General features: G+C 33.1%; 1 protein-coding gene across 1 annotated transcript; it reads left to right on the top strand.

Annotated features, from left to right (window-relative positions):
- Nucleotides 1-5,817: 5,817 nt before the first annotated feature.
- LOC141398148 (sin3 histone deacetylase corepressor complex component SDS3) lies at nt 5,818-10,923 on the top strand. Its single transcript, XM_073975380.1, has 7 exons — nt 5,818-6,060; nt 6,144-6,267; nt 6,340-6,556; nt 9,602-9,700; nt 9,769-9,937; nt 9,999-10,225; nt 10,292-10,923. Exons 1-7 carry the CDS (start codon nt 5,949-5,951, stop codon nt 10,391-10,393), a joined length of 1,050 nt encoding a protein of 349 aa, XP_073831481.1. The 5' UTR covers nt 5,818-5,948; the 3' UTR covers nt 10,394-10,923.
- Nucleotides 10,924-12,300: the final 1,377 nt, after the last annotated feature.

The following is a 12,300-nucleotide window of genomic DNA, read 5'->3' as shown; positions in this document are numbered from 1 at the left end:
GCATATTCGGAGTACCATATGAAGATCCTACGACTTCAACCGATGACGTAATTACAGCTTAAAGTACTCAAAATATGCAATTTTTACAAGGTCCGTCGTATATTTTCTACATTTTTTTTTGATATAAGGTGTGTACGATAACTTTCCCAGCAATAATTACTCAGTCAGTTCCAGCAACCTCTCTCAGTGAATTTTACTCTCTCAAACAAGAAAAATTGCAGAAAGTTATCGAACACCATTTCGCAAAAACTTGCAAGAAAGTCAGCTGTTTCCGAAAATGTATGAAATTTGTTTTTGTTTTGATATTTAAACCAAACGGAACAAAAACATATATTTTAAAATTACAGTTTACTTATTTAATCCTATCCACAACGATTTAGAATATAAAAAAATGTGCAATTGTGAAATTTTCTTTGTTAAAAGTGTTAACATTCCGAGTTGTTTACATTGAACGGGTGATTAAAAGTCAGCTGATCAGACTTGCAAATTTTTGCGGAACAAATTTTCTCAGTCACAAAACTCTCCAAAAATCTCTCCAAACTCGCTCTCTTTTGCTGGATAAATTTGTTATCGAACAACATTCAGTAAAAATTTGTACGAATTTGTACAAATTATTGGGTTATCGTAAACACCTATATACTCACCATAACTATTGCAAAAACGATTTGTATCGAGCGTACAACATCTCCTTAATATATTAATGTCGAAAAACCCACAAAAATATTTTTTTGTACCCGAAAATAACGAAAGTCCGGGTTAAACTCTCAAAACTGATTTTGAACTATATCTCAAAAACAAGAGCTGATGGAAAAAAAACCGGGACCGGATTTGAAACTAACTCGCCGATTTCATCTAGAAACAACTGCAACTTCCATTGAAACAAAAGTCCTGTTGACCTGTGTAATTGGGCCATGCACATTATAGCTCCGTTCCAGTACTTTTTTAATGCTAAAATGTTCAAAAGAGAAAACCGTCAAAAACGAGTTCAACGCACACATTTTTCCTAAATGTACAGGAACGAAAAAATGGCAGAAATGTCAAAAAAACTGGAACAAATGTCAAAGTCGGCGTGTCAGCCAATCGGAAGCCGGCAAACATGTAGCACATTTTTGCTCGCTCAAATTTGTCGTGTAAAAAGTTTCTAAAGAGAGAGCCATTCAGCGCCATTTTTGTTCAAAGAGAAGTGAACATTTTGCAACTTCTTTGGTGTACGGGAACGCATTTCGGTGAAAAATGTTCAAAATGTGTTAAATGTGTAAAAACTTTTTAGTTCTGGAACGAAGCTTATGTTACCATCAGCTGGCATGATAATGCTACCTGTATTATTGTACCATGAGTAGCATAAGCTCTGTTCCTTTACGTGCAAGAATCTTCAAGTTTTACAACTTTTTACTCGAAAAGCGTTCCTTTACTTCAGACACCATACAATTCATTGGAAGCAGATTACAACTTTTGCTACTTTTGCCGGTTTTACCACTTTCAAAAGTTAAGGAACAGACCAATAATTGCTCTGTTCCAGAACATGCAAGAAGCTACTATTTTTTTTACTACGATAACATTTTTTCCTTTATGTTATCGGAAAAAATAGTAAAAATTAGTAGATTCTGGCAGTTCTGGAACATACCAAATATTAGCTTTGTTCTCGTACTTTTTAATAGTAAAACTCGTAAAAGAGAGAACTGTAAAAAAATTATTCTCACATAAAGGTTTTTTGAAATGGTTCGGGAACGAAAAAATGCAAAATACGTCAAAACAATTGAAACAAATGTCAAGGTCAGCGTATAAGCCAATCAGACGCCGGCAACCACTTTACTATTATTTACACGCTCAAATTCTTCGAGTAAAAAGTTTTTTAAAAGAGCGTCATTCAGCGCCGTTTTTGTTTAAAGAGAAGTGAACATTTTACAACTTTTTTGTGTACGGGAACGCTTTTTCGAGTAAAATGTGTAAAAGTGGTAAAAATTGTAAAAAGCATGGTTTAATAAGAAAGGTTAGCCAAAGCCTTATGTCAATTTAAATTTTTTTCATTCGAGTATGCCTAAAACTTCAAAACAATATAAATAAACTGTGTATGTGTGTGTGGTGTTTGAATAATATGCCCAGTGTTCGAAAATAAACACTATGGAATCGTACCGTATCGTTCTGTACCGTACCAAGGTGGATAGGTACGCTACGATAATGTACCGTACCGGTACACAAACACTAAAAAATATTTTAGTGATACTGTACCGGAGCACAACGAAAATCTTACTGTACCGACTGCGGTACACAACGATTTTTAGTGTACCGACTGCGGTACGCTACGATTTTTTAGTGAACCGACTGCGGTACAGTACGAATATCGTAGTGTACCACTGGTCGGTTCACTAAAACATAACGTACCGGTAATGTACCGCACGTGTGTTTTTTGTAAATTGTGATGAAAAATTATATGTTTGATGTTTTTGAAAATAAGGGCAAGAATAGTAACTAAAATTCAAGATTATATAAATTAAATGCATGAATGTGGTAAATTCGGTCGGTATACGAATGTTAAGAAAATTAGTATAAAATATGAAATTAGCTAAAATTTCCAACCAATACATATTTTAATAAATTTGCCCTCTATTATAGTATTAGGTTTAAAACCCATAATATTAATGTATGTATTTCTATTTACTCGCTTTGAGAAAATTTTATTATGGGCTCATTAGGGTCCTTGTAGTCAATGTACATATTAAAACACTGCTTTTTAAATATTATTTGTTCCCTAGTTAAAAATTAGACAGTTTTTACAAGTAAAAAGGGGTGATAATGCATGTATCATAAAACCATTTCTATGAATGGAAAAGAATAACGTTAATATGTTGGTGTCATAAGGATGTTTATTTGCGGCAAAAGTCAATTCATAGAAAGGTTATGTTTGTTGTCCAATCCACATGAACAAACAAAACAGCCACAGTCGGATCACTAAAGATTGAGTCTCCAGGTAGTATATTTTAAAATTTTAATATGTTTATTCTGTTGAAGTTTTAATGTTGATATGTTTGAATTAATTAAAATAAAATTGCATAAAACATAAAATCCGTTTGTAATAGGTAACAAAAAAAATGGTAAGAATCAAGGCACAATTACACAGGTAGTGGCAATGTAAAAATTTGAATATGTTATGTCAAAACTTTCTTTATGTTGTTGGGGAAATTACAACAAAAATAATTTTTTTATAAAGTGATTTTACTTTTCATATTTGATCAGCTGGTGTGATACCACTTCCTGGTAGTTCTGCCATGGTAAGAATATGAGAATAATGCCTCCAAAAACTCAAACTTTCTGCTGGTAGAATACGTTTACGTTTGTCCATAATTTATCCCACCGAAATGGCTTAGATTTGGTATCTAGTGTCCGTTGGGGTTATATATGCATTCCTATAAGAATTTTCGGTACAGGTCCACGTTTTTATATAGCCCCCATAGAACGGTTCCGCCGATATTGATTATTTTGAAGGTTGTAGCCACGTTATCCAACCGAATTAGTTGAAACTTGGCATTTAGTCTATGTTGGGAGTATAAAATATTCCGACGGAGAATTGTCTGCACAGGTTCATGTTTTGATATGACCCCCATAGAAATGTACCGCTCGAATTTTGCTAATATTAGATAGAAAATAATAATAAAAACAATTATAAAATATTTTGTTGCACTTTGTTGCAGCTAAAACTTTACAAATTTGGTAAGAAATATATGTACTAAAAATAAAATAAAAAATCTACGCGCCATCCCGCGACACTCCCTACTAAGATGCTTTAACAAAGTACAGAATTTGAAAGAAAAGCGGATGTCACGTGATTTACATATGTGTAAAATCCGAGTTACAATAAATAACATATTATATAAAATATTTTTTGCTCACCTGTCTTCACGAAAAGCTTTAAAATTACTTTGTAGGAAGACTGCATACGACGATCGCAAATTTACTACTAAAATATATTATAAAAACCAGTCCATAAATTGTGAACAAAAAATTAAACGTTATTTTGCTTTGGCTGATGTAAAACAAATTATTGTAACTGTCGTTAGATTCTGTGGACACCTTAGATCAATACTGCACCAATAATTTTTACATAGGCGTATGTGATTTTTTTAAGTTTTGGCGCGCTATATCTGTATTTTTTCCACTGTTCGTTTGGCCAAAAAAACATCAATGTGACACCAACACGTGCCTTATTACTTTATACAAATATTTTGGATATACATATGTATATAACACAATTATGGGGTCAATTTATATAGTCTTCCATAATAAAACAAAAAACCATTAAATATTTTACATTTTCTCATAATTCATAAAAACACATGTATGTTACATTACAGATACGTATATTATTTTCATTGTTCCAACAATACGAACTACGAAGTTTTACGGCTTCGTCCTTTTCAGTAGTACCACAAAGTAACAGGCAAAATTCTCGTTGATCGTCCACATTACCTTGCTATGAATAGATTTTCTGTTATTGGTGCCGCCAATAATAATGATTTTGCACGAGGGGATTTTTAAACATCCTTATGACATCAATTAGTAACCTCATACTGGTGTTATGATAAATACATTCCATATTGAAAAAATCATAATAAAATTTGTAATTTGGCTACAAATACTTTTAAATGTGTAAATAAACATAGCTTGGAAAAAAACCTTAGTGATGAACAGTACTGTTCGCTACAAACAAAATAGATGGGTATTTTTTGTTGGTACTGGTAATATTAATGTGGATTGTATAGCAAATATTAAATTTTTCTGAATAATCTTTTTCCAAAAAATGCTAATAACATCAAAAAAAGTAAAATTATTCTTTACTCATTCATGTAAATGATTTTATAATTCACGATTTTCTTAAACAACATTATATTTTCTAGTAATTTTCTCAATATTTATAAACGATTAAAATGTAATTAATTTATACAATATTGAATTTTATTTATTATACTTGCCTTCTTTCCCAAGAAAGCATATAACAATTCATAATTTCTCATAATTAAAAAACACATGTGTGGTACATTACCGGTACGTTATTTTTTAGTGAACCGACCAGTGGTACACTACGATATTTTAGTGTACCGACTGCGGTACGCTACGATTTTTTAGTGTACCGACTGCGGTTCACTACAATTTTCGTTGTGCTCCGGTACGGTACGCTAAAATATTTTTTAGTGGTTGCGTACCGGTACGGTACACTAAAATATTTTTTAGTGATACCGTACCTGGTACGGTACGTTATTTTAGTGTACTGTTTCTTTTCGAACACTGAATATGCCAAACAATTTTAAAAAAAATCGAATTCAATGATTTTTAAAATTGTTTTTAGACCATTTGTATGGAAGAAATTGGTGAGATTTGCATGGAAACAATCAGTTCATCATATTCACAACTCGATTATGTGGAGAAAACTTAACGCTTCATTCATTTTTCGCATTTTTTATAAAATGCTCAAAAAATTCATTGTAAACAAACCCACTTGTTGCTTTTATTTTGAAGTTTTAGGAATTCAAGAAAAACAAGGGTTCTATAGATTTTTTCATTTAAATCTACCTCTTTACTTATACCATGTTAAATGGTCTGTTCCCGTACTACACATTTCTACACATTTTTACTCCGATAACCGATTTTTCCTTTATGTTATCGAAAAAAATAGTAAAAATGTGTAGAAATGTGCAGTACTGGAACAGACCAATTAAGTTTTTAGTTATAAACATTTGAGGTGTCGCCAGTTTGCTTTAAGTTATCGATGACGGTTTGATTATCGAATCAATGTCACAACAAGTACATGAAAATAATCGCTGCAATCGATCAAAAGTCCACTTATACAACCCTACATTTTGTCCTAATAAATTAAAGTGTACAAAACTTTTTGTGTTTTAACAAAACACTTTAAAGAACAATAATTTTGAAATAATAATTATAAGGAAATCATTATGTCGTACCCAAATTACGGTGTCGCAAGTGATGATGAACGATTTGCAGACTATAATGATGATTCTCGTTCCAATAATAACTTTGAACCGAACAACTATGATAGTGAAGAAGGTAAGATGAGAGTGAAAGGCAAAAATACATTACTTTGTTAATTAATTCGTGTAATAATTGTTGGACTAATATATTTCTTAAAGATACGGATGATGCCAGTGAAACAGAATTTCGTAACAATGGACGAACTCCCAGCTATTCTAGTTCCAATCAAACAACAAATGGCACCAACAACACCAACAACCACAACCATGAACTTAAAGAACAGTACGTAAACAATATAAGATACAGGGTGTTTGATTGAAGTTGATATTTGGATTTTTCTTCTTTTTTCGTCAGGATGTATCAACACAAATTGGCCAGCTTGAATAAACAACTCGAAGAACTAAAGAATCTAACACATCCGGAGTATTTAAAGCGCCTTAAGAAGCTGGAGTATCAATATAAGGAAAGATTAAAATTAAATGAAATCTATCGAGACTATTTAAAAGAATGTGTCGAGAGAGATTATATATTGGAAAAGAAAGCAGCTCAAAAAGAATATGATGAAAAGAAGGTAAGTTGACGAAATTAAAGTAAAATATTTAAATCAACACTTTCTAAAAACATCTCCAACATTGACACCAACAAGTATAGAGTAGGGGTAAGGACAAATATATACCTTCTTGGGAGTTTAAATAAATTTGAAAGTTCAATAATGGACGCTGTACGGAATGACAGGTTTGCTTGTATATATTGAATCTATGAAGTTTATCTTTAAAACAAGTAGAATGCCTTGAAGGGCCGGTGTAAGATTAAGGTAGCATTTGACATGACTTTTTCGCTTGAAAATCGATGTTTTCAGGAATCGCTTGCACTGATGATTTAACTACATGGCGATTGAAATTCTTTGTCTGTTGATGGTTCAGAGTGGCGAGCGTCCGTTCCACCTTTCGATGTTTAACTTTTGTCTTAATTTATGTTCTGATGACATAGGAAATTATGTCAATTAGCGCCGAGAATATTTTTGCGAGAAAACTTAAAATTTTTTATGAAAATTGTGTTTTTGAAAAAAATAACTTTTTTCTAAAAGGTATCTTTTCCTGCAGCCAAAAAACTTGGGAGGGTAATATAGGTGTATCTTTATATGCTAATCCCTTGTTTTTTGATTGGCGTTTATACTGCCAGTGCCTGGGTTAAACCACGCCGTGGAGGAGCGATCAAAATTTACAATGGAGGAAATGTTATTAGGTACGGCAAATCATTCGAAGCTTTAGATCTTCACTGTATCTCCACGGTTATGTTGAAACAGCTGGATGAGCCGGGAGTATTTCACGAATCTCACATCGTGCCCGAAGTCTGGAAAATAATCAAGGTAGTTCCGCTACCCCGAAGCAACGACTCAACCAGAACAACCCGTGCGAGAGGAAAGTTTTGGTGGCACCCACTCGACTTATCAAAAGCCTTTGATACTATCAAGCACTCCGCAAACTATCCTTCGACCAAATTTGAAACGTTGGGTAACAGTTATATCTGTGGATGCCAGTCGTATGTGGAATTCATGAACAAGAGTAGAGTGGGACGGGGATTTCCGGAACTGTTTAAGCTCTTGTAACCCGCCCCTCCAGACGGTATTGAAATCGTAACTTATGTAAATGATTCTACGATCTTGGCGTCAGATTCCTTCCCTGATGTCATTTGCGCAAGGCTGGACTTCTATTTGATGTATGTTACCACATTTTCCACGCGAGAAATATAAAATATCCGCCACTAAGCCTACGGCCACTCTGTTCACGCCATGTACTGCAGGGATGAGCAAATAGTTGAATGTCCTGGTCAATAGTGACCTGAGATGTATGAACAAGGTTCTCAAGTCCCTTGCCGGCAGCACTTGGGGGTCAACCTTGCTGATCACATATAATGCAATATGCCGGTCTGTGGCAAGGTGTGCGGTGCCAGCGTGGTCCGCGAACATAAGTGCAACGCGATTAAAGAACATTCAAACCTGTCAGAACGCCGCACAATGGCTCAGGAATCGATTTTCCTGGCCAAAAATCAAAATTTTGTTTTGTCAAAGATATTTAATTTCTATATGGGATTCGATAGTAAACATATTGAAACTAAGGAAACCAAAAAATTACAAATATTGGAAGACAAGCATTTTCCCAATTTTTGGGAAATACGTAATTTTTGCAAATTTCTGGAGAAAGACGAAGCTATGTCTCTGAAACTATAACAGTTTTTGTGTTCATTGTTTTTTTTGTAAGGTAGGTAGGATTGTGGCCTTTAAAAATAGTTTCAGTAAATTACCATAGCGTTTACACAACATGATCTATTTTATTTTTCCTCGGGTACTAAATTTTATGAAATTCCAAATTTAGTGGACTAGAACTTTTGTGGAACAACATGTTCTGTTTTCACGGAAAGATGCCCGAAAGTCTCCTCTTCCAGCCCATATGTACTTTTGTACCCGTCCCGTTCCGTCCGTTTAACACTTTTTTCAATTGATTGAAATTACATGGGTAAAAATGTGTATTTTTCTATACTGTTTCCGTATGAATTTTTTGAGTATATGAGTTTTTATACGAGTTATATAAGTTTTATTAAAACCCAAGGAGAATTTTTTTAATTTTTGAAAAAATTTTAATTTTTTTTGTTAAATTTTTTTTTTTTGCAAATTTTTGAAAAATTTTTTTTCGACATTTTTTCGAATTTTTTTTTTTTAGTTTTTTTGATAATTATTTTGTTTATTTGTTGGTGTTTGACCATCTTTAATACATAGGAAGATATAAAAACCACAAAAACACTCATATTTTGATGAAAAATAATTAAAAAACTCAAAAGTTTAACTTTGACCTATGAATTTCTCTGCAACTACCGGACCGAACATGACCGTTTATAATTCGTCTGAAAGCTGATTGTGTTATCTGTCTAACAAAAAAAAAAGAATTATGAATATATCTCTATCCGTTCAAAAGTTACAGAATTTTGACCAGGAAAAAACGATTCTGAACCACTGTGCGCCGCCCTGGGAACTGCCCAGGCATTTCAAGACTGATCTTTGTGATCTGGCTAGAGATGTTCTATGAAATAAGAGAGAACTCCTAGATCAGCAAGCATATCAAGAAAGGGCCAAAACATGTGCCCAGCATGCGTTACAGGTCCGCACAACACCCTGCACCTTTTCAACTGTCCCGCCAAGCCTAATCTTTGTGATATAGAGGAAGAGATTGCGTACAGTATTGCGTGGAGAGATCATCAGATAAAATATCTGATTGTGTGACCCTTTGGTAATAGGAGTTGTTTTAGTAGTTATAAATATGAGAATCTTCAGTCAGTAGAACTTGAAATCGATCTGGACTCGATTTACGTGATAAAGATGTTCTTCGGTCTTCTCATCATCGGAAATTTTGTACTGAAAACTGCATATTTCTTGTATTGATACCATCAGGGTAAAGAAAAAAAGAATTTTACGGAATATATAATAGTTGTTTCATTTCCACAAAACACATTACATTCATTAATTGACCCCAAAGACAAGTTTTTTCATACGATATCGCCTCGCAATTCATTTGTACACAAATTTTAAAAGAACATTGCTTGAAAAATTGTATATTTTCAGATCGATTTAAAAGACAACATTTTAACAGATTTTGAAGAACGACGGAAACTAATAGAAAATGAACGTTATAGTCTGGAATTAACAAATGACTCAATGGAGGTTCGTAATTACAATTAAGTTTTTTTTTGTTATTGAATTGCGGTATTAATGCATCTATTTGTAAACAGATTAAACCCACAGTGACACGTAAATTGCGTAGAAGACCTAATGATCCAGTGCCAGTAGTTGAAAAAAGACGTAAACCTACCACCGGCCAATTTTTGGTATATTTGTTAGATGAAAAAGAAATTGAAAATGATCTTAAAACAATACAAAGGGGAAAACCTTTAACACCAAGTAAGTGTTTATTATGGAGTAAACCTTAAACATACAAAATTATACATTTATACAATTTTAGCATTACAACAGAATGGAGTTTCTGTCAGTAGCTCATATGGTTCGAATAATCACCAACAATCCCCCATGGTATCTGATAATGGTACTACTCAGTATGTGGAAACGCGCATAGAAGATGGCAAACTATTATATGAGAAACGTTGGTTTCATCGTGGCCAACAAATTTATGTAGAGGGCAAGGATCTGCCAAAATTTGCAGCTACCATTACCGCCATAGGAAATGAAGTGGTAAATCTATTAACAAATCAATGTAATAAAGCAATGACATATGTTTAACTTATTTCCGGTTTTTAGGTTTGGGTTAAAAAGGTCAATGACAGTAGCAGTAGTAAGGTTAAAATCAATATGTCCCATTTAGCCAAGGGTAAGGTGACAATAAAACGACGTGCCAACTGATGACACCTTAACACTTCTAAACAACAACCAGCAGTTGCTTTTACTCCACCATCCATTAATAAATTAAATTAATTTATCATATACATATTTTATTATATTTCTGCTTAGGAAAACAAAAGTCTTTAGTTTTTTTTGTAAAGCATTGAACTGTTGATTTAGTTTTTATTATTAATAATAGTTTTCTTCTTATAAAATCTTCCAACCAAGCGATATAAAATTAATCGTTTATTGTAAAGAGAGAATATCGAAATAATTTTTATTATATGTTTTAGTTTCTTTTTTATGTATAATTGCAATTAATTTATTGTTTTTTCCTTTCATTTTAATACAAAAATATCCATCAAGTCGTTTCTTTTTTGTTTTCTCACCAAAAAAAGTTTCTTTTTGTGTAAATACGCATTGTAATGTTTTAGAAAATGATTAACAATAACGTCGTTTTTAAACATAGTCTTATCCATAAAACAAAACATCGATCACTGTGAAACGTGATTTTCCAAAAAAATATACTTAAAAATTCCTCAAAGAAGAAACTTTGTTTAGTCTCTGAAGGTAATAGGTATTAAGATTTTTATTGTTTAAATATAATGTATTTATATAAAAAATATTTTGTTTTTTAATTAAGTTATTTAAAAGAAAAATTAACAATCTTTCATTGTAGGTTCAATTGTAGATGCTTAGCAGATAATTACGATACGGAATATTAATATTGATAATGATGGTCCTTCACAGAAATGACACATTCGTGTAGCTTTTATATATATAACATTTTTGTTATGTCTGCACTATGACATAATTAAAACGCGCGGTTGATCATTGTTAAATATTAAACATTTTGTTACACAACATTAGAAATTAAAAAGGAATTAGACGTGTAACACTGTTTAAGGTTATAAAAACAAGCCTATGATAACGGTTAGATATTGATATTGGTCTCCTTAGGACCACCAACGCCTCCTATGTGTCGTATTTAGTACTGCATTTGCTGTTATCGTGAATGACCACCAGAAGGCACTTGTTAGTCCGGTAATCCACCTGCTGAAGTAGGCCCAATCCCTTGCTGTTGTTGCAGCATTTGTATAAGTTGTTGTTTCTTTCTCTTGATCCGTTTTTCTTCCAGTTTCGTTTGTATTTTGTAGACCTCTCGGCTATCAGGTGGTAATATTCTTATCGAGGTTTGGCCATTTCATACATATACATTGGAGTCCAAATTGTGCATGCGTATGTCTAAAATGTTGAATGGGTCATATATGGGGAAAATTGCTTGCGAAGGTCATCTGTGACAAGTTATCGCCAAACTTTGTATTCGTGCGTTGCGGCACCTGATACATTTGTTTCGCCCTGTAATCCTCCTGCTGAAGTAGGTCCAATACCAACACCTTATACGTTGGTTTGGTCCATCCAACCCAAACATGTTAAATTTGCTTTCATTGGCAAAAATAACGGTCTGTTTAGGATAGATCGACCAATTAAGGTATGGCGTATATCAAATAAGGCCTTGGATCCTAACCAAACAATTTCAACCGTAAAGCACGGAAGAGAATCTGTTATAGTATGGGGTTGTATGAGTGCTTCCGGTATCGGGAATATTGTCTTTATCTAAGGAATTATGGATAAGATGTGTTATTTAAACACTCTGATGGATAATTTGAAATGTTGCGCTGAAAAATAGGATTTGGGATAACATTCCAAGATAATAATAACCCAAGCACAATTCAAACATTGTTCGAGAATGGATGCTATATAACTAGTGATTCAAAGACCTCCCCAATCCCCGGATTTGAACCCTATAGAAAATTGATGGAGTATTTTAGAGACAAATATAAGAAGTCATAACATCTAAAGTATAGGAACCCTGAAAAATGCTTTGCTAGAAGAATGGGGAAAATTCCGATTGGTGTTTCAGTATT

This window comes from Musca autumnalis, unplaced genomic scaffold, assembly GCF_047663935.1.
Source record: "Musca autumnalis isolate F117 unplaced genomic scaffold, ASM4766393v1 scaffold_3, whole genome shotgun sequence".
NCBI classification, from domain to species: domain Eukaryota; kingdom Metazoa; phylum Arthropoda; class Insecta; order Diptera; family Muscidae; genus Musca; species Musca autumnalis.
The sequence above is the reverse complement of the archived record's forward strand: the minus strand, read 5'-3'. Positions and strand labels throughout refer to the sequence as shown.